This window comes from Moschus berezovskii, chromosome 1 (assembly GCF_049115385.1).
Source record: "Moschus berezovskii isolate FMDL1 chromosome 1, NW_MosBer_1.0, whole genome shotgun sequence".
NCBI classification, from domain to species: domain Eukaryota; kingdom Metazoa; phylum Chordata; class Mammalia; order Artiodactyla; family Moschidae; genus Moschus; species Moschus berezovskii.
The window spans coordinates 10,264,979-10,288,396 of record NC_142460.1 but is presented as its reverse complement, the minus strand read 5'-3'; the positions used below and the strand labels follow the sequence as shown (position 1 = coordinate 10,288,396).

The window sequence follows — 23,418 nt, the reverse complement described above, 5'->3', positions numbered from 1 at the left end:
AACGTTACTCACCTTTCTGGGGACACCATTGAGGTGAAGTTTTACCATGTACTTTCCACAAGGATTGTACTCTGGCTCACCATCTTTATTCTGAGGGTAAATTATGCTTTAGTAAGGGAAAGAAATGGTGAAATACCAACATTAATATTCAACATAAACTACTATGCAGAATATTAATTTTGCTTAGACATATGATACTTAGTAATTTTACAAAAATAAATGTAAGAATATTTATCTTTAATACATCTGTAATGGAAAAAGAATTTCACCTCTAAGTTTTTATTTAACATAAATAAATGAAGACAGTATCTTATGAGATCATACAGTAAGGCATACATTTCATAATATTCTGAAAAATGCTCATTTTTAATTATATCCTCTAATAAATTTTCTAGTAAGTGGACATATTTTAAACTAGCTAAAATAATCTGCTAGTGGCCCTAAAACATAGAGACCATTTCAGTTAACCACAACTAAGGAGACTGTAACTCTGAGAGACAGAGTCAGCAGAGCGCTGCAAAGTGCACAGGTCATCTGGGAAGACCCTCGGCGGGACTGTCAGTGTCAGTTCGCTTCGCAAACTGCATACCGTGCATTTACAAGCTCCGTTTATCCAAGACGGCAAGCGACCTGAAACTAAGGTCTGCATCTATTTACCTCTGTTCTTTCAGGACTTAACAAAAACAACTCAGGAAAAGCTGTACAAAAAAACTATAATGCTTAATTTTTATAATGAATAATTTTAAGGTAATAAAACTTCCAAAAATTCAAAGAAAAAGTATTTCATGGTAACATTTCAGTACATTGTTCTAGCCAACAAAAATGTTATATTATATATTATTATACTATATTACAGACCTATACAATGCTGTATAATATATATTATGTTTTATATTAATGTCTTTCAGTTCAGTTCAGTCGCTCAGTCGTGTCCGACTCTTTGCGACCCCATGAATCACAGCACGCCAGGCCTCCCTGTCCATCACCAACTCCCGGAGTTCATTCAAACTCATGTCCATTGAGTCGGTAAAAACATTATCTCAATAAATGATATAAAAATTTGAGACATTTTCCAATAGATATTTTTTTTGTGTTAAGTTTTCAAAATCTGATCCATTTTACACTTATCAGTTCAGTTCAGTTCAGTCGCTCAGTCGTGTCTGACTCTCGGTGACCCCATGAATCACAGAACGCCAGGCCTCCCTGTCCATCACCAACTCCCGGAGTTCACTCAAACTCATGTCCACAGAGTCGGTGATGCCATCCAGCCATCTCATTTTCGGTCGTCCCCTTCTTCTCCCGCCCCCAACCTTTCCCAGCATCAGAGTCTTTTCCAGTGAGTCAGCTCGTCGCATGAGGTGGCCAAAGTATTGGAGTTTCAGCTTCAGCATCAGTCCCTCCAATCAACACCCAGGATTGATCTCCCTTAGAATGGACTGGTTGGATCTCCTTGCGGTACAAGGGACTCTCAAGAGTCTTCTCCAACACCACAGTTCAGAAGCATCAATTCTTCGGCGATCAGCTTTCTTCACAGTCCAACTCTCACATCCACACTTATAGCCTATCCAAATTCAGACTAGCTCATTTCCAGTGTGTAATAACCACATGAGACTTGTGACTACTATATAGTACAGTCAAATTATACATATGATTTTCATTTGACCAATCTCATTTATTTCACTTATATTATTCTAACTATATGTGCATATGTTCTTAGACTCTCCTAGCAAATCCTTCCACATTCACAAACCATCTGCTTGACACACAAAGGCCATAACAGTTCTAAGTGATATGCCCTTTCTGTGCAGACAAAGCCTAAGCTTCTAATTTCCAAGTAAGAGACAATTCCATGAAAAGGGCTAAAGGGACAAATATAAAATCTTACCTGGTAATCAGCTTCTTATTAAATCGTCTTTCATAAGCTGCACTGATAGCCAGTGATGCCACAAAAGAACAATCTGATACTATTGTCTGTTAATGAGAATTATTACTACATTAATTTCCTCATGCAATTTCAACATTATCACAATATTTAAGCATTACATCTAGAGCCTTTTTATACTAAATATCTTGACTGCTGCTTGAAGAGGAAAATAATAACTAGAAATGCCATAGTGCCAACTAACACATACTTTGCACCAATCCCCAGAAAAACAAGTATTTCAATTAAGTTACTTTAGAATAATTAAATATGCATGATGTATTCTTACATGAATAAAAGCATATTCAATTAAATTACACTTTTTAATGACAAAAAATTACAAGCATTTTTTAAAAGTTGGTTAATAAAAAATTACAAGCATTTTTTAAAAGTTGGTTAATTACAATATGACAAATTAAAATCAAGACGCACATCAAAAAATTTGAATCACAGTATTTCAGGAGCATTATTTTCATACTAATGTGAAAAAAATCTATGACTTCAGGGCTAATGTGTCATTAATAAAGTTTACAATCAAGTCACAGAGTTGTTCTACCACTGAAGTGTTTTAAATAAGCCCAATACGTTTGTCTTTTCTATTTATTCTCTCATCAAACATAAAATTCAGATTCTCAATTATTCTCATCTGCATATATCAATAGGGTGCAAAAAAATCTATTTACTATTCAAGAGTTATTATATCTCAGTATGTCTAAGTCAAATGCGAGATGAATAACTTTTCCAATCATACTAATGCATCTGAAAAAATAAAAATCTAAAAAAAAAAGCAAATGTATATTCAAATTACTTTAAAATGTTAGCTTTTCATATAAAATTATACAAAATAAATGTTTACCTGCTTTATGCTGAAACTAGACACAGTATAAATCATCGTAGGATTGTTGGTGAGGTCTTCCGGTCGTACCCATTTAGAAAATGTAGCTTTTTGTTTAGGTGATAACGGTAACTTGCCACATCTATCACTGAGGTGATAATAAAAATTTAATAATAATAATAAAATTAACCTTAAAAAATGACTTAAAAACAAGATTAAATTTCCCAAAGAATTTTTTTTGGTATAGTGATCACAGCTATACAGCGAATTCTAAAAGAACTCTCTGGTCAAATTTGGCCTTTTACACTTGACCTTGAATCCAATCTGATCATCTACCTCAATTTAAAAAAAAGGTACACAGGTAACTGACTACAGAAGAGCAATTAAACACTTTTATATTTAAAGAATACACTTTAAGAGTGAAATTTAGCATGATTATAGTCAAGAAATTCAGTTTCAATAAAATGGAGCCATTTGATTCATTCAAAAGAAGCAAGAAAGCTACAGATCTTTATGTTGGCTCTTGACAAACTCATCTCTGCAGGACTAATAATGAGAACACCCAGTTACTGAGTCAGACACAGCTGGCAGCGGTGGTAAAGAACCCGCCTGCCAATGCAGGAGGTGCAAGAGACGCGGGTTTGGTGCCTGGGTCAAGAGTGTCCCCTGGAGTAGGAAATGGCAACCGACTCCAGTATTCTCGCCTGGAGCATTTCATGGACAGAGGAGCCTGGCAGGCTACAATCCACGGGGTCACAAAGAGTCAGGCACGACTGAGCACACATCCACGCACGAAACATGTGCTAGGCATCACACAACATAGTTTACATATCTTATTCATTTAACCTCAGAATGACTCTATTAGAGCAAATTTTTTAGAAAAAGTTTTCAGGGATCAAATCAGCTGTGGCACTGCTGAGCTAAGACCCAGAAGAAAGGGTATCTGATTCCAGGTCTTCGGTGCCAAATCCAGCATCTTATCCGTTACTCTGTACTCAAAATGTGTAGGGAATACACATGAAGTATTTCTCTGTAATTAATGTACAGCACAAAAGTTTAAGTCTGCCATTCTTCAAAGTGCTTCTAGAGCAAGGGCAACAAATCTTTGGTTGTGAAAGATTTATAGGATAATATAAGGTGAATGATACGCAACCTGAAAAAAATGTTTTTTTAAAAAAAGAATGTTGACAGACATTAGGAAAAAAGAGGGTTTTGCGGTGATGTGTGATCTGAAAACTCCTGGTTAAAGTATTTCTTCTTTTTTTCCATTGGAAGGACACCTCTAAACCTTTAATAAGCCAGTATTTGCTGGAAATCTCTCAGAGCATAATATGGTATATGTGAAGAGAAGTAAAAGTAGCTCAGTAGTGTCCGACTCTTTGCGACCCCATGGACTGTCCATGGAATTCTCTAGGCCAGAATACTGGGGTCAGTAGCCTTTCTCTTCTCCAGGGAATCTTCCCGACCCAGGAATCGAACCGGGGTCTCCAGCATTGCAGGTGGATTCTCTACCAACTGAGCTATCAAGGAAGCCCTGATATGGTATATAACACTTCTCAAACTTTTTTGATGATCACTTCATACATCTCATAGAACCACTAGCATTGTAGGCAGCATTTTGCACATGTGTAGTATCAGGACCTGACTGGAAACACAGTGAGCTGAATGAATTTAGAAGAATTTAAGAACAGTCATACAAAAGTGTCAGGAGAAAAAATAAGGCTGACTCAAATCTATAATCCAATTACTCAATATTATTAACGTGCCATATGAACCACAGTTCAGTAAATCCAAGACTCCTTCATACTTGTTCTCTCAAAAGTCACCACTGAATTACCAAATTTAACGTTCATTTCTTAGAACTTTGAAATATTTAAAATACTTTATAATTTATAATACATGGCCAGAGAAGAAAAAAGTTAGTCACTCAATCTTTCTAAAAAAGATTAGATAAAGCTCAACATTCAGAAAACTAAGATCATGGCATCTGGTCCCATCACTTCATGGCAAATAGATGGGGAAACAGTGGTAACAGTGGCTGACTTTAATTTTGGGGGCTCCAAAGTCACTGCAGATGGTGACTGCGGCCATGAAATTAAAAGATGCTTACTCCTTGGAAGGAAAGTTATGACCAACCTAGATAGCATATTAAAAAGCAGAGACATTACTTTGTCAACAAAGGTCTGTCTAGTCAAGGCTATGGTTTTTCCAGTAGTCACGTATGGATGTGAGAGTTGGATTATAAAGAAAGCTGAGCCCCGAAGAATTGATGCTTTTGAACTGTGGTGTTGGAGAAGACTCCTGAGAGTCCCTTGGACTTTCTCTCTGCTGCTGCTGCTGCTGCTGCTAAGTCGCTTCAGACGTGTCCAACTCTGTGCGACCCCATAGACGGCAGCCCACCAGGCTCCCCCGTCCCTGGGATTCTCCAGGCAAGAACACTGGAGTGCGCTGCCATTTCCTTCTCCAATGCATGAATGTGAAAAGTGAAAGTGAAGTCACTCAGCCGTGTCCAACTCTTAGCGACCCCATGGACTGTAGCCTACCAGGCTCCTCTGTCCATGGGATTTCCCAGGCAAGAGTACTGGAGTGGGGTGCCATTGCCTTCTCCGGAGTCTCTCTTTAGTCCCATCCTAAAGGGTGTTCATCACATAGGTGCCTGAGTGAAAACCTTATGCTGATAACCTACTGGCCTTGAGATGTTTACCTTCTGCCCATCCAAGAATGACAAACACTACAAGTGTGAGAGCAGGTCTTCTGTTTTCCTAGTCTTTATGTATTCTGTACACAATAAGCATTCAATTCCCTGATGCTTTCCAATAATAAATAGGCTGATGGCAGAAATTTTAAAAAATAAAAATATTTTAAAAAGTAAATCAACTAATTGTGCCTAAGCACTGTAAACATTTTGACCTCTCACTTTACATCATTTCATTCTATATGTGTTCAGTTCAGTTCAGTCGCTCAGTTGTGTCCAACTCTCTGCGACCCCATGAATCACAGCACCTCCCTGTCCATCACCAACTCCCGGAGTAAAGACATAAAAAAATAAAACTTGGATATTATTTATAATTTTCCATCTTTTAAAATTTATATATTACAAACATTTCCCCTTTATTTTTCAAAGAGTTACTTTTTATGGATCGCATAATATGTAACAGAAAAATATGAACATGCCATTGTTCAATCACTCTGATATTACTGGATACCAAGTTTGTTTCAGTAATTTTTTGCTGTAACACTCTGATAAGTGCTCTTATGATAGACATCTCTGGCCCAATTTTAATTTCCTTAGGATGAGTAGAACCCAGGAGTCCTAAAACAATGATTTTTAAGGTTCTTGACATAAGCTGCCACTGTCCTGGAAGGCTATGCTAACATTTTCATAATGAACCCTGTTTTTGAACTGGATCTTAGTAAACAACAATCCTGTCATTCTTCTCCACCTTTCCATTCAATGCCTTGGCTGACTTGCATTTCTGTTGTGATCCAACACAAATTAGACAAACATTTACTCACTGCTTACTTCTCTTGCACCAGGATCCGTGTCAGACACTATGAGCACAGCCTTAGACCAAAGGAGACCCGCAAGGTCTGTCACCAGGAAAAGGCCAGAGGCACTCTGGCCACGTTGTCCCACCTCCTTCCCTCAGCCTCGTCTCTTTTCCAGTCATAATTTCTATTACAAATTTTAATTTCAAGGCTATGGATTTATTTGGACTTCAGCGATGGGAAAAGTACTGAAAAATTAAAACAATTTTGAAAGTAAGAATTGCAATAGTGCTTACTTACCAGAAAGGCATTGGATAAGCAAAACGTTCCCTCAGATCAATGCTCATGAAAGGAACATATTCAATACCATTTATTTTTGATGTTGTCCTATAAAAAGTTAAGAAAAAATCTAAAGTAAACGTCAACCTTAATCACCAGTTTTATTTAAACTCCTTAAAGTTTAACAGACAAGGTATGGTATTGTAATGAAATTAAACTGATAATCTCATGTAATGTTGATAACTTTATTTGAACAAAATTTTCATGAAATAGTTGAATACCAAAAAACAATCCAATTTAATTCCAAAGTTATTCTTTTGAGACTACCATCCTTTACAATAAAATAACTGTCTCAAGATAGGCTTACACCAGAGGCAATGAAATTGTCCCCAAGACACAAAGTGAATTGCATCCTCAGCCTAAAGAAAGCAAGCAACTGCTTAGTTGCTTAGTTATTTGAGGGCTCAAAGGATTCTTGGAAATAAATTCTTTGTATTTTCTGGTTACGAGACTAAGGAATGGGTAGTTATGAAGAAAGAGGCACAGATAACAGCCAGGGCCTCGTGACAGGTTTACGACGCGTGGCTTGCAGCAGCTTTGTATATTCTCTTCCCATTTTGTGTCACGTGTTTATTACGTGTTTATTTGTAATATTAGCTATTTCCTTCTGTTCCTTCCCCGCATTTTATTTAGGGGGAGTGGCAGAGTAACGTCACAATTTAGCCTCCAGGTAACAATATACAGTGAGACTATGACTGAATTTGAGGGCTAATTAACACATGAATTAACATTTGTGTGCGTCCTCATCTTGAGATGCTGACAGCTCTTCACGTGTGTGAAGGACAGCTGCGTCGTGTTAGATACAAACTCAGAGCTGTTCTGCAGCAGTGTGAAATTTCAAACGTGTGTAGAAGGAAGCACGTGGATGCTGAGTAGCCAAAGTGCTGGACAGTTATTAAGTTGTGTCTCAGGTCCAAAACCACTCTTTTTGTCCTGCTTTGTGCTGTGTAGTTTCAAAAGCATTTTTTCTAGGCAGACAGCGCATTTTTTTCCTAGGAGCGGAATTAAAATCTTCAGCAGGAAAAAAGAAAAAAGGCTCAGGTGGCTGCTACAGAGGAAGCAACCGTTCCAGCACAACTACAGGAAACTAACAGAAAGAGCAACTTAACAACACACGCAGCTCTAAGCTGGCTGATTTTCAGAGCCCCAGTGAAGAGCAGCAGCAATGGCTCAGGATGCGATCAAAGATTTCCACAATCTTGTTCTTTCGCATTTTTAACATCCCCCGGAGCTGCTTGCAGACACTGAGCTGGCTTTCCAGCCCAGGGGTTGGCAATCTTTTTCTGTAAAGGGCCAGACAGCATATAGTTCTGGCTTTGCAATGAGGTTTCTGTCACACATCCTGGCTCTTTTTGCTTTCTTTTCTGCAACCCTTTCAAGAAACATACAAAGGTACTCAAAGCTTATGGCTGCCCTTCGCTGACTGGCCTAGACTGCTGTTTCAAGGGAGCAATTAGGGCTCTGGTCACAAGGCTGCAGAGGTGATGAACAGGGCTGCCATAGTTCTACCCCGCCCCATAAAATTATTCAACTTTGAAGAGTGTTAAGATTTTCAGAAAAAAAAAAAAACAAACATCTAGAGGAAACGCGAATACTAAAATATATCAGAACAAATTTCAAACATTCAAGTTGTGACTGTGTGACAGTTTAAAATTACATGACAATCGCATGACACATTACGACAAAGGTGTACGACTCATCAAACTTAACGAGCATAACCTTCTGTGCATTGATGTTAACAAAACTGTTCATTACAACAAATCATGAACCAATTTACCTGAGAACTTCTATTTCTTCTGTCGTGTACCTCTGTCCCTGTGTGTCACATGACTGCGGATTTATAAACGGCTGGGGTCTTTCAAGGAAGGGGTTAGTTCCGAGTGGAAAGTGTGCTCTCGTTGGAGGTGGCTTTGGCTTTGTGTTTGTTGCCTTGATTTTGCATGATGGCTTCGTTAAAGGCTCGCTCAACGCTTCTGCTCTATAGTGAGAAGTACAAAAACACCATTCTAGTGTTTCTCCTCACATTTAAGCTTTTCAGAACACAGTATTTACTCTGAGAACAGTCAAGCATCCCTAAGGTAAAATTACTATCTAAAATTCTTACATTCTAGTCAATCGTTCACTACTTAAGCTACTCTCAGAGGTAAGGTATTTTTGCAAACATTTTATTGACAACAGTCATTTAGCACTGAGAGCATTCTCAGAGCCTATGAAAGGTACAGGGCATGTAAGACTGTACAGAACACAATCCCTACTCTCAAGGTACCCCTCAGCTTGCAGGGAAAGACAGCTGCGTCAAAAGTGGGACCTGAGGCTGGAAGTGTTCCACGCAGGTGAATGCACAGCAGAAGTTACTAACTTAACGATGGGAAGACGGTGAGTCAGGGCGCGTTTTTCCAAGCTGACATGTGAGCTGCACTCGTGTCCCTGTGCTGAGGGTGCACCCAGAGCATACGAGATGAATTACCCACTGGGGTAGCAGGGGCCATCCATGATCTGACTGGTGACAGACATCAGAAGGAAGAAGCTAATGATACGTCAAGTGCCCACAGCTTCATGAATCTGGAGAAACAGATGATGCTGGGCAACAGTTATGAAAACGAGGGTGACCCCTATATCTCAATGCAGAAGAAGGGCTGGGGGCAGCACAGCTCCCTAGTCTGAGCCTCAGAATGTACACACTAATTCGTGCTGCAACTGTGAATGCCATGCCACTCTTTTCCTCTGTCTGCACAAGAGGTATAATTCTCTTGTGCAAATATACTCATTATCTCAGCAAACACCTACTGAGCACATACTGGACGCCTGGCACTCTGCCAGGTGCGTGGTTACAGCAGTGAACAAAGGCAATTCTCGGCCCTCACAGAGCTTATATTTGGAGGGTGGGGGTTAGAAAAGACACACAGGCTGACAACAACTATGATAACCGATCAATTTCATATACCTTAGAAAACAGTGAAGAGTTATGGGAAAGAACATCACAACAGAGCAAACAGGATGGAAGCACCAGAGATTTCAATTTTAAAGAGAATGGCGAGCACAGGCCTTCCTGAAAAGCTGACATTCCAGCAAAGAGTTAAGGGAGCTTCACGCGTGTATGATGTCGGGTATGTGAATGGCCGGCTCATTCTCAACATCTCCACTTCTAGTGGTGGCTCTGGAAGCCTGTCTTCAAGCTTTCTCTCTGGAAGTCTCACATTAAACAACACAAGGGAAGTCTTCCATTTTAAATACCACAACCGTTTTTGTTTTAGACAGCAAAAACGAAGTGACACATTTCTTGACTGATTTGTTACTTTTGGTTTAGGGCAGGGATGAGAACACAGAGATGAATTAGCTCTCTGCTCCCCTTAAGGGCTTTACCATCTAATAAGCCAAAATGACACAGGGAAAAAAAGCAGCAGGGAACTAGGGAGGAGCAAATTCACTCAGACAGAGTGCAGACTTGCTCTGGATGTCAGGTTTGTTACCACGAGCTCCACCATAAATTCGGATAAACGCGTCACACTCAAGTTACACCGTACGCTGTGGGGACCAAAGCCAAACTCACCTGTCTAGTGCCTGCCGAGCCAGCTGCTTCAGCTTATTTTGCAGAGTTTTATCGGCAGTTTCATAAGACTTAAGAAAAAGAGAGACAGACATGCTGAAGCATAATTATTAATCTGCTTGATTCATGATATTTCTAAGCAAGAAAAAAAATTCACAACGCACATGACACTTCTAAAAATTATGAGAATAAACCAAGACACTTTATTCTTATCCTTAAAGGTATCACTTAAAATTGTGTTGAAGCTCATCACTGAGGTAAACCCTGAGACCACTTAACGTGGACGGATGGTAAGTGGGACACAACGGAAAAATCATGGGGCTGCAGAGGGCTGGGCGGCAGGAGCCCCAGCAGAGCCGGCCTACTGCACCAAGTGAGACAGGCAGGAGGAGACCTCGGAGCCTCACTTATACGATGGGGCCGAGAGCAAAACAGACCAACAAAACAAACCAAACGCACAGACACAGGGAACAGACCGGGCGAAGGGGGTCAGCTGCATGGGCGGAAGGCAGCCAGACCTGCAGTGGCTACCACGCTGCCGCGCGTGCAGATGTCGAAGCATAATGCGGTGCTGGGCGTAACTAAAGCCGAAAGCCCCAGCGCTTACCAGCAGCCTCAGGAGCCACGGAAACGGGGCCAGATGGCTCTTCTGGATGAGAGCTGGGACAGAGCCGGCCCTCGGCACAGCACTGACAGCCCCGCTCTACAGCCTCACACCCTCCTATCAGGGCGCCGCTCACTCTGACCAGATGACCCTCAGAGCTGCCTGCCTGTCCTCAGGAAGCAGTAACCACCACTCAGCACACAGACGCCACACTGTAAGCTAGTACAGCTCTCCAGAACCACCCACTGATGTCAGTGCATGAAACTGAAGAAAAGGGGGAAGAGCTTTATGTTTTTATTATGACGAACCCAATTGTTTTCCCGTTTTTAAAAAAGCTGAAGTATAGTTGACTTACAATAGTTTCAGGGGTAGAACAGACTGATTCAGTTATACACAGACACATATTCATTCTTTTTCAGATTCTTTTCCATTATAGATTATTGTAAGATATTGAGTCTAGTTCCCTGTGCGACACAGGAGGCCTTTACTGTTTATCTGTCTCATATACAGTAGTGTGTATACGTTAATCCCAAACTCCCTCTCACAGGAACTTTATTTTAAATTCACAGATTGTGATGAATTCTTCCTGGAATAAGTTAGTTTCAGTTATAGGAATATAAGATGGTCACAAATGCTACCTGTAATTTAAAAAACAATTGCCAAGTGATTCAGTTAACACTGTCAAATTTCTAACAAGGTGTTAAAAAGCCATTATTAATTCCACTCTTCATTAGCTTTTTTTAAAACTTAGTTTTGTGTTGGGGTGTAGCCAATTAACAATGCTGTGACAGTTTCATGTGAAAGTCATGGGACTCAGACACATATGTACATATCCCATTATCTTTTAATGAGGAGTAACTTCACTTCAGTTCAGTTCAGTCGCTCAGTCGTGTCCGACTCTCCGCGACCCCATGAATCACAGCACGCCAGGTCTCCCTGTCCATCACCAACTCCCGGAGTTCACTCAAACTCACGTCCATCGAGTCGGTGATGCCATCCAGCCATCTCCGTGTATAATAATAGGACTTTTTTTTTTTTTAAATAAATTGTTACATAAAATTCACTAGTAAGGGGAGAAATTTCTTAGGACAATTCCACCAAACTTAACTTGTAGGTATTATTATACATACGGTTTTCAGACAGAGATCTACAGCTTCTGTATACAGTTCTATAGCATCTTCAACATTCCCCTTTTCATCTTCGTCAAAAGCTTGTGTCACGAGGAAATGGGCACGCTCTAAGTCCAACTGATGTTTTGATTTCAAAGGATCCGCACTCTTTGACTGAACTAGGATCAGAAAAAAGCCACATACCTATATATACATCCAGGGAATAACATGTTATTTTAATACACTACGAAAATTCTGTAATCCTTCATGTAAAAACTTAGCAAGGTAAAAAAAGAAACCTTAAATTTTCCCTGAACTTCTCTCTGTCCCTACTAGCACTTTTCATCATTTAAAAAAATACAATGAACATTAGCGTTCTCCCCACAAAAAATAAGACTGAAACTTAGAAAACACTAAATCTAAAGAAACTCAATCATGTTCTAAAGTATGTTTAGTACATATAATAATTATATAATCTACTAGGCCTTGATGATAAAATTCATGCTGTTTCCTATTCATCAGGGTCCAGAATAAGCTATATTTTTATTGCTGTTCGACATAAGTGCTTCTGTTTGTTTTTAATATAAAGATACATATCCACAAGAGACTTTCATCTAGAATATATAAAGATCTTTTATAATTCAACAACAGAAAAACAAATCCAATTTAAAATGGGTGTGGTGATTATCTTATCAACTTGTGTCAATTCGATTGGCTCAGTTGTTTAGCTAAGCAAGATTTCTGGGTAGCCTATGAGGATACTTCTGAATAAAATTAGCATTTTGAATTGATACTGAAAGCAGAGTGCCCTCCCCAATGTGGGTGGGCATCATCTAATCCACTGTGGGCCTGAACTGAGCAAAAGGCAGAGGGGAAGAATCTGTCCATACTGCAGAACCACTGGAGCTGACACACTGGTCTTCCCTGGCCCTTGGACTGCAACTCACACCATCAGGTCCCCTGCTTCTCAGGCCTTTGGCCTTAGACTGAACCACACCCCTGGCTTTCCTGGGTCTCCAACTTGCAGAGGGCAGAGAGTGGGACGTCTTAGCCTCCATAACGGCATCAGCCAATTGCTCATAGACCTCTTTATGTACAACCTACTGGTTCTGTTTCTCCGGAGAACCCTGACTTATATCATGGGTAAAGAATCTGTATAGCCATTTCTCCAAAGCAGATATTCAAATGGCCAACTGGCACATGAAAAGATGCTCATCATTTGCCATCAGGGAAATGAATATCAAAACCACAATAAGATGCCATTTTATCCCCACAAAGAGGGCTAAAATAAGACAGAAAATAACAAGTGTTGATAAGGATGTGAAGGAAATAGAACATTGCTGGTAGAATTGTAAAATGGTACAGCCACTGTGGAAAACACGAGCAGTTCCTCAAAGTTAGACATAAAGCTACCATGTGTGTGCATGCATGCTCAGTCACTTCAGTCAGGTACAACTCTTTGAGACCTCATGGATGTAGCCCGCCAGGCTCCTCTGTCCATGGGATTCTCCAGGCAAGAATACTGGAGTGGGTTGCCATGCCCTCTTTCAAGGGATCTTCCCGACCCAGGGATCAAACCTGGGTCTCCTGCAGTACCGGTGGATTCTTTACCATTGAGCCACTGATATGCCCAAAGCTACCACGTGACCTAGCAATTCTACTTCTGGGTAGAATTCTACTTCTGGGTTTCAAGAGAACTGAAAACATATGTCCACACAAAAACAGCATTACTCACAACAGACAAACGTCCACCAACTGATGAATAGATAAATAAAATGTGGTATGTTACTATAATGAAATATTATTCAACCATAAAAAGAAGTGAGACACAGATACATGCTACCACAAGGATAAATGCTAAAAATATTATGCTAAATAAAAGAAGCCAGACACAAAAGGCCACACCCTGGGTGACTCCATTTACAGCAAACATCTAGACCTGGCAAATCCATGGAAACAGAAAACAGATTATTAGGATTGAAGATTAGCAGGATTAGTGGCTGCTAGGGCCTAGGGGGAGACAGATGGTCACATAGCATCACTGACTCAATAAACATGAATTTGAAAACTCCAGGAGATAGTGAAAGACAGGGAAGCCTAGCATGCTGCAGTCCACAGGGCTGCAAACAGCTGGACACTGACAAATTGAGCAGTAACACCAAGGGGATGGGAGCAATGGGGCCTGATTACTAATGGCCAAGAGGTTTCTTTTAGGGTCATGAGAATGTTCTGCAGTTAGACAGTGGTGATGGCTGTACAACTCTGGGAATACACTAAAAACCACTGAACTGTACATTATAAAAAGTTGAATTTTATGGTATGTGAACTATATCTCAATAAATGTTTTTTAAAAAAGCTTTAAATTTTGTCTCAAAATTGTGCTTGATCTTTTTAAAAAACTATAATCCTCAGTAACACCTCTCTAAACCATGTATTATACTAATCCCATTTATTAAATGAATGTTAAAATATTCAGCTCAAGGCTTCTCAGCCTTGGCCCTACTAACATTTTCACCCGGATAATTCTTTGCAGCGGATGGTCCTATGCATTGTAGAATTTTCCCTGTAGCACTGTCCCTGCCCTCTACCCAACCAGGTGCGAGGAGCGTACTGCACCCTGACCCCTAGCATAAATATCAAACATCTCTCCAGACAATGTAAAATGTCTCCTGAGGGGCAAAATTAATTCTAGTTGAGAATGACTATCTAGCCTATGGTTTCACAGCTATAAGTGAAACGGCAGGGACTCAACTTAGATCTTTTAATTCAAAGTCTTGAGTTTTTTACACTTCATTAATGAATTTCAAACTGGGTTACCTTCCCCACCCACAAAGTCATGTCATCTCTCAAAGTTTCTTGACTGTCAGCAGACTCTGTTTTAAAAACTGGGATTCTGAACAAGATTTTTATTTGATAAAGAACTCTTGTGCGTGAAATGATAATTAAGTTTTTAATTCCCTACAGATTATTTTTCACTTGCTGAATAAAACGGGTCAAAAAGTTGGCAAAACATTTAAGGTATGTTACACTCTAAAAATCCTTTTTTGAGCTTTACTTCTGTTTTACTGACAAGTTTTCATTCTTCAAGAGATTAGGGCTGTCTCATCCTGCGCCTGAGTATCATATAAACATCACATTTATAAATTTAAAAACTTCATTTACTTAGCAAGGAAAATGACGTGTCTCTGAAATCCATGGTAATTTGAATATATGGATCAGTATAAATTTGAATCAAGTGAGAGCCTGACACATAAACAGTTCACTTTTCAATGCATGCAGTTTCTGGGCACTGTCTTAAAAGGAAAACACTGTGTCTGTAAGGGCACTGTCATAACAAGAAACCTAACAATTAAATCTACTTTATCTTAACTATAAGCTGGTTGGTAACTGCTCCTATCTGTTCAGAATAAGTGGTGGAAAGTAGCACAAAGTCTGTCAGAGAATGCTGAATAAGAGCTCTCTAAGTGTGTGGCTTTATTAGATAGCCACAGGAGAAAAAAAGGTCAAAAAAGTCCTCAATGACATGAATACATTCTTGAAACAAAATATCAACAGACGATCATTTTCTTTCCTACCATGTAAACAACAGATTTTGCCAAGAACCCACTGACTTCTAACAGAACTATGAACATTAAGCCCGGGGACTTGTGCCACAGCATCTGCCATGATGTTTACAAAAACAAACACAGGTTGTCCCAGGTCTCTGCTTACATGTCACTTTCCCAAGATACCACTGGCAAACCCTCTAAAAGAAGAGGTTAGCTAAGGTCTTGAGGGTGAGGATACTGATACAGTAAAGACTGTGAACCCACTGCTGAAGTCTTTCGACACTGAAGAGAAAGAGTCATTTAATTTTAATAGCAGGAGGGGGCATGTGACAGATATTTAAAGGCAGATTTTAAGAGGATTCTAATCCCTATTCTGCCAATGATACACTGTTTGAAAGCAGATAATTCATGTCCATTTCTGGGAAATCACATTACATGACCTCTAAGGTTCTTCTTCACACATCTATCACCTATTTTCATATGACAATTTTCAAAGATGTGATTACCAAAAGAGGAGTGAGCAACAAACAAGTGAAGATCAAGAATCAAAGATGAAAACAAAAAGGAAAGAGAAACATAAGAGAAAAGTAAGATGGGATAGGAAAGAAGAAAAAAAAAATAGTGACATGGTTAGTAGTCTTTACCAACCTGCTGAATGTAAGGCCTGCACTCTTTCCAGATACTCATTTATTTTTTCTTGAATATGTTCTAGGCTTGATCCTGCCATCTCAGCATAAATTAAAGCTTGCGCAGCTTCCTAAAAATAAAAAAAAAGAATTCTAAGGGATCTAACAGATGAATTACAATTTGAATTTTCTTTACCACTTTCTAACTTATGGTTGGTTTCTATGAATGATAAAACAAGAATGTCTTTAAGATACTAGAAATTTTTTTCATAAGGTCAATGAATAATATAGTTCTTTACTACTTTTTTCAGTTCTCAGTGCTCTCAGTTTTCTCAGACTGTTGAAAATTTACAAAGTCAAATAGAAGGGGTTGATTTTAAACATCCTCTTAGAAAAACTGTGATTTATGTTGTTTTCCTTTTTCTCAATGCAGTAGGTCAGACGAAACTACATACTATGAAAAGGTGATCTGAGTCCTGAAAGCATTAGAACAGACAATACTCTTAAATATCAACAAACGATTATAAAGGTTAATTGTCTCACTATGGAAAGAAAAGTTTTTTCTCCAAAGAAAACACTGTCAAAGGGGGAGACATTTTAAGGCAGATTTAAGGTGAATGAAAGAAACTTATTTTAATTAAGAACAACTGGATCCATTTTCCAGTTATTCCATGACCTCCTCAGTCAGTCAGGCTGTGCTAGCAAGGAAGTCTCTGCTCGCGCCATCACCATTCCAGGAGGGTGACCAGCGCTACCACAGAGAGACTGCCCCAAGCACCATCACCTTCCCTGAAGTCATCTAAATGGATGCATTTCAAGGAACCTCATGCCTCGTTATCTGGATCCAAAGAAGCCATCCCTTTTTGAATCCAGTTACTGGAGGAATAGTTTCTCTGAACCTACAAAATCAATAAGAGTACAGTTTTGATCCAAATGGAAACTGGGGGTAGAAAAGATGTGTTTTCCTCAGATCCTGCAATTCAGATATTTCAAGGGAATTGTTTTTGCTCATTTCATTTACCCTTGAAAGTGATTAACAAGGAACCCCAAAGAGAACAGCATGAAGACAGAAAACACGAAATATCTGAAACAGTTTACATAAATAGAAACACCACCACTCTACTGGTTCTCTCAAGGAAAAGAAATTCTTCATAACAACATGCATGTAATTCTACAGCAAAACAACAGGCACTGCACAGTATTTCCTTTCACTTTAGAAAAGTCTATTTTATATGGCTCTATGTTTACTTATGAACATTTGTCATTATTTCACAAAACTAATAAAACACAGTTCTATTTTTAAAGAAATACCATTATGAAATTGCAAAGAAAAAAAAGTTCAAAGAGAATGACTGTGAAACACAATCGAAGTCTCTAAATACAGATTGTAAAATGAAGGCAATCAAACATTAATCTGAGAAAAGAAAATTACACATTATTGATAGCATATAGGTTTATGGAAGTATTTTCAAAGCCTGACATTCTTCCTAAAAGAAAAGGTGATGGTCTTTAGAGGATACAGCTCCCTCCACCGGAACGGGGATGGGCCACGACTGGAGCTGGAGAGGTGTGTGTCTGCAAATTCTCACTACTGGGGAGCAGACAGTGGACTGGTGGGCCTCTAATTCTGGCCTCAGCAATTTATCCAAAAGAAACATCACAGAAACGTGTAAAGCATTAGCTACAAGGATACTGTGATGCTGAAGAAACAATGCACATTAAAATGGGCAGGAGAGTTTGTAAAGAAACGACGGCATACTCACAAAATGGGATACTATGCATCTAGCCCTTAATATTATTATTGATAACAAAGTCACATCGTGAAACTTTTAAAAAATTCGTAATTTTCTTAAGAGTTCAAATGAAAAGAACAGGTTTAAAAAAAGCCTAGACAATCTGACCCCAGTTTGTTTTGTTAAACAGGATGTGCACACAGACACTGGGGGGATGGAGACGTGTGGAAGTCGGGCACTAGGACGCGCAATGCTTTCTTCGTCACCGACTCGCGGCGCTCTCCCGCGTCTTCCGGCCCGTCTGCGGCAGTGAGCGCACGTCTCTGGGGCCGCGCGCCCGGCCCCGCCGCCGCCCTCAGCAGCGGCCAGCCAGGGGATAGCCTCCGCCGCGGCGACCGACCCCGGCGCGCTGACGCCCCAGCCCCGCCCCCGGCCGAGCGGCCCCGCCCCTCGCCCCGCCCCCGGCCGAGCGGCCCCGCCCCCAGCCCACCTTGTAGTAAAACACGGCCTCCGCGTAGCGGCCCTCCTGGTCGCGCTGCACCGCCAGCCGCGCGAACTGCACCGCGTCCCGCTCCAGCGCCGCCGAGTCCATGGCTGCCCCGCGCCGGAGCCCTCCTCGCGTCACCAACCGCCACGCGCCCAGCGGCCGCGAGAGGTCCCGGGCGGCGCGGAAGGCGAGCCGGGGCTCACTTCCTCCGGCTGAGGGAGGACGGCCAACAGCCCACCCCGGGCTCCCGGCCCGCCGGCACCGCCGCGCCGCGGCCGCCGCACTCCCCGACCGGCCCGCCGGCCGCACTGCGCAGGCGCAGCCGGGCCCGCGCAGGGGTTCTGGGAGCCAAGGCGGCCGAGGGCGGCCCCGGCTCGCCGAGGGCGCGGGCGGTGGACGGGGCCGGCTGCGCCGCGCCGTGTGCACGTGACCACCAGGGCTCCGGGGATTGGGCAGGCCCAAGCGGCGCCACGTCGGCGCGGCCGCGGGCTTCGCCGACCGCCTGACGGAACTGTGGGGGGCGGGCGGGGGCGCTGTTGCTGGCCAGACTGGAGCGGGCGCGCATGCGCCGCAGGGAGCCTGAGCCCCGCTTAGTATCCGCGGAGAGTGAGCCGCGCTTCCCGCCCTCATCTGAGCCGACTTTTAAATCAGGGAAGTGGAGCAAGGACATGGCGCCACATTCCCGGCCTCTTCTGAGCTGACTTTTTGAATGAGGAAAGTGAAGTAAGGACAAAGGGCCCTTATGTGATCCTTCATAAGGTTTCTAACCATGTGAGTCGTAATCCTGTACACCTCCCCGAGTGTATGGTATTGAGTGAACTGTCGACAAGCAACGTACTACGTTTTCTTTCTTGTGTTCTTATCCTTCAGTTCAGTGCAGTCACTCAGTCGTGTCCGACTCTTCGCGACCCCATGAATCACAGCACGCCAGGCCTCCCTGTCCATCACCAACTCCCGGAGTTCACTCAAACTCATGTCCATCGAGTCGGTGATGCCATCCAGCCATCTCATCCTCGGTCGTCCCCTTCTCCTCCCGCCCCCAATCCCTCCCAGCATCAGAGTCTTTTCCAGTGAGTCAACTCGTCGCATGAGGTGGCCAAAGTATTGCAGTTTCAGCTTTAGCTTCAGTCCTTCCAATGAACACCCAGGATTGATCTCCTTTAGAATGGACTGGTTGGATCTCCTTGCAGTCCAAGGGACTCTCAAGAGTCTTCTCCAGCACCACAGTTCAAAGCATCAATTCTTCGGCGATCAGCTTTCTTCACAGTCCAACTCTCACATCCATACATGACCACGGGAAAAACCATAGCCTTGACTAGACTGACCTTGGTTGGCAAAGCAATGTCTCTGTTTTTTAATATGCTATCTAGGTTGGTCATAACTTTCCTTCCAAGGAGTGTCTTTTAATTTCATGGCTGCAGTCAGCATCCGCAGTGATTTTGCAGCCCCCAAAAATAAAATCTGACACTGCTTCCACTGTTTCCCCATCTATTTCCCATGAAGTGATGGGACCAGATGCCATGATCTTTGTTTTCTGAATGTTGAGCTTCAAGCCAACCTTTTCACTCTCCTCTTTCACTTTCATCAAGAGGCTTTTGAGTTCCTCTTCACTTCCTGCCATAAGGGTGGTGTCATCTGCATATCTGAGGTTATTGATATTTCTCCTGGCAATCCTGATTCCAGCTTGTGCTTCTTCCAGCCCCGTGTTTGTCATGATGTACTCTGCATTTAACTTAAATAAGCAGGGTGACAATATACAACCTTGACGAACTCCTTTTCCTATTTGGAACCAGTCTGTTGTTCCATGTCCCGTTCTGTTGCTTCCTGACCTGCATACGGGTTTCTCAAGAGGCAGGTCACGTGGTCTGGTATTCCCATCTCTTTCAGAATTTTCCACAGTTTATTGTGATCCACACAGTCAAAGGCTTTGGTATAGTCAATGAAGCAGAAATAGATGTTTTTCTGGAACTCTCTTGCTTTCTCAATGATCCAGCGGATGTTGGCAATTTGATCTCTGGTGCCTCTGCCACTTCTAAAACCAGCTTGAACATCTGGAAGTTCACGGTTCACATACTGCTGAAGCCTGGCTTGGAGAATTTTGAGCATGACTTTACTAGCGTGTGAGATGAATGCAGTTGTGCAGTACTTTGAGCATTCTTTGGCATTGCCTTTCTTTGGGATTGGAATGAAGACTGACCTTTTCCAGTCCTGTGGCCACTACTGAGTTTTCCAAATTTGCTGGCATATTGAGTGCAGCACTTTCACAGCATCATCTTTCAGGATTTGAAATAGCTCAATTGGAATCCCATCACCTCCACTAGCTTTGTTCGTAGTGATACTCTCTAAGACCCACTTGACTTCACATTCCAAGATGTCTGGCTCCAGGTGAGTGATCACGCCATCGTGATTATCTTGGTCATGAACATCTTTTTTGTACAGTTCTTCTGTGTATTCTTGCCACCTCTTCTTAATATCTTCTGCTTCTGTTAGGTCCATACCATTTCTGTCCTTTATCGAGCCCATCTTTGCAAGAAATGTTCCTTTGTTATCTCTAATTTTCTTGAAGAGATCTCATTTTTCCTATTCTGTTGTTTTCCTCTACCTTAGGTTAACTTAATGCTGTTGTCATGACACAATTAGGTGATTATTTGGTTACTTTCTTAATCTCTTAAAGCTCTGACTTTGGCAGTACTAATGAACGAACTTCCCATGTGGTGGAGTCGATAAGAATCTGCCTGCCAGTGCAGGGGACACAGAGTGTATTGTTGTAGCCATGCGTTCCAGGAAAGAAACTCACACAGAAGAACAATGCAGATAGTGGAGTGCAGTTTATTACACGGGCGGGCCCAATGCAGAGTCTCCTCTTAATCAAGAACCCTGACCGACTTTTGTGAAAACCTTAGATACCTTAGTGTACTGCTCAAGTTCGCATCCCCAAATTTCTTAAACCTAGGCTGGAAAGTGTTAAAGGGAGATACAATCCGGTCATAGCCATGATTCATAATCAGAAGGGTCAGCTAGTTATACATTGTAGCCTACACCAGTGGGTGCCATAAAGATTACAAAGGTGATTGACCACACAGGGGATTATTTCATTCTTTTTGGTGATCGGAAATCTTGGTATGGAATCTGGTGTTATCAATCCGGGAGGCCAGTTCAGTCGTAGGTATGTTATCCCCGTGGCTACCAGGAACATAGTCCAAAGCTCACTGAAAGTGCAAGATGGAGTTTCCTTCTTTTTCAAGATGGAGTCAGCACGGCCTGTTCCTCTCCTTCAATATCACTGGTCGAGAAAGACCCCACATGCTGGTGAGCAACTAAGCTGGTGTGCCACAACTATTGAAACACAGTTGGCATCTGGAGCCTGTTCTCCACAGCGAGAGAAGCCACCCACAGTGAGAAGCCCTAGCACTACAACTGAAGAGTAGCCCCTGCTCACTGCAGCTAGAGAAGATTCTTACGAAGTAACGAAGACACAGTGCAGTCAAAAAATAAATAAATAAATAAAAACAACAAAAAAAGAAAGACACCATGATGTGAACAAAACTCAAAATTCACAGTAAGTCAAAGCAGCAAGATGTGAGAGAACAGACTGCATTACTTTGTTTTACAAGGAACACTGGCAAAGACAAATCTTATCCATAATGTGAGAAGTTGTTAGGGAACAGTTGAGCAACACTGCCTGCCCTGACTGGGCACCGTAATAACACTTTTACTTACGTCTCCTACCTCTGGATGCTTAGAAGAACATAAAGCCAATGAAGGGCCCAAAACCAACCTGGGGAAAACCCGGAAAGGGCCAAGAAGGGGAGAAGTGTGTGTTAGTCACTTCAGTTGCATCCGACTCTTTGCGACCCCTTGGACTGTAGCCTTCCAGGCTCCTCTGTCCATGGAATTCTCCAGGCAAGAATACTGGAGTGGTTTGCCATCTCCTCCTCCAAAGGAGAGGAGACCAGTCCATAAAATCTTTTGCCAACCTCCCAGACTCTCATACTGGAAATCATTTTGATTGAGGGATGCATATGCCATCAGGAAGGGCCCTGCATTGGACTAAATGAAGGCATGAGCAAGATGGCTGGCCAGAGATAATCCCGACTCACCTAATCCCACCCACCACAAAACCTGAGACTGCAAACCCCAAGGCCGAGCAGTTCTCTGGGTCTCCTGTATGCTGCTGCTCTCCACTCCAGCGCCACCTTTCAATAGTCTTTTGCTTTGTCAGTACTGTAGCTCCTTGGACAATTCATTTGAGTCTGAGACAAAGGCCCACTCTCAGGCCCTTAAAGAGGTCCCATCCAGTGACAAAATCATATCAGTGATTCAGAAGGGATAAGGGAAACTTTGGATATGATGGAAACGTTTTATGTCTTATTGGTGGGTGATGTCAAAAGTTATATCCATTTGTTAAAATCCATCACACTGCATTTTAAATGTGTGTTTCAGTTGTCCCTTCATGTTTACTGAAGTTAATAGTAACTATCTTATCAGACTGTTGTAAAGACCACAGGTGGAGAATTTGTCTCCGCTTGGCACAAAGATGGTTCCTATCATTAGATACAACAGTTTTATAACTGAGCAGGGATGGTTTCTGTCTTCACCAGTTTTATCCCAGAATTAAGTCCAAGCTTTTGTCTGGTGCAAGTGTTGAATAAGTATTTCAAAATGTTGACTGAATGAACTCCCCTACTAAATATACTCAGTGTGAGTTTGAACAATCATATAGAAATTCCTTAACATAGGGTAGAAGGTCCTTCAGAACAGGAGCTCAGGGTGTGTTCCCAAGGTGTCTGCAGCCACTGTCTTGTAGAAACTGATCCCCAAGCTACAGCAGGTGAATGCAGTTTTAACTGCTCCTAAGAGGAGTGTGTCTAGTCCCCGCTGCCCCCATCTCAGCTTATGGAACTCCCAGCGCACCTTGCAGGGGCTGTTCTAGCTTTCCCAGGGAGCTGTGGGCTCTCTTGGCGCCCTCGCACCTCCTCCCTTACTCCTTGTTGATGTACTCACTGCACACTGAGCACCTGCCTGCTGCCAGGCAGAGTGATGCACTGAAGAGACGACAGTGAGAGAGAGAGACGCTGGGTAAAAGGGGTCAAAACCCGCAAGTACCTGCAGTCTGTAGCACCGTTTAGACGTCCAGTCCACGGACATGGCAAACCGCTCTGTGTATTCAGGTCATCTAA

General features: G+C 42.0%; 1 protein-coding gene across 4 annotated transcripts in view; it reads right to left on the bottom strand.

The window, feature by feature from the left end:
- The window catches only part of CAPN7 (calpain 7), a 45,616-nt gene extending 26,964 nt beyond the window's left edge, over positions 1-18,652 (bottom strand). Inside the window, exons 1-9 of one of the 4 annotated variants that reach the window (XM_088835244.1) lie at positions 18,242-18,652; positions 16,041-16,149; positions 11,866-12,023; positions 10,135-10,202; positions 8,362-8,562; positions 6,546-6,632; positions 2,778-2,904; positions 1,886-1,971; positions 13-106 (exon numbers count right to left, since the gene is read on the bottom strand). In XM_088835244.1, the coding sequence (XP_088691370.1) occupies positions 13-106; positions 1,886-1,971; positions 2,778-2,904; positions 6,546-6,632; positions 8,362-8,562; positions 10,135-10,202; positions 11,866-12,023; positions 16,041-16,149; positions 18,242-18,343 (1,032 nt within the window). In that variant the 5' untranslated portion in view covers positions 18,344-18,652. The remainder of the gene's footprint in view (positions 1-12; positions 107-1,885; positions 1,972-2,777; positions 2,905-6,545; positions 6,633-8,361; positions 8,563-10,134; positions 10,203-11,865; positions 12,024-16,040; positions 16,150-18,241) is intronic. The other 3 variants (XM_088835248.1, XM_055416619.2, XM_055416608.2) reach the window with 3 other exon arrangements.
- Between the last annotated feature and the right edge of the window lie 4,766 nt (positions 18,653-23,418).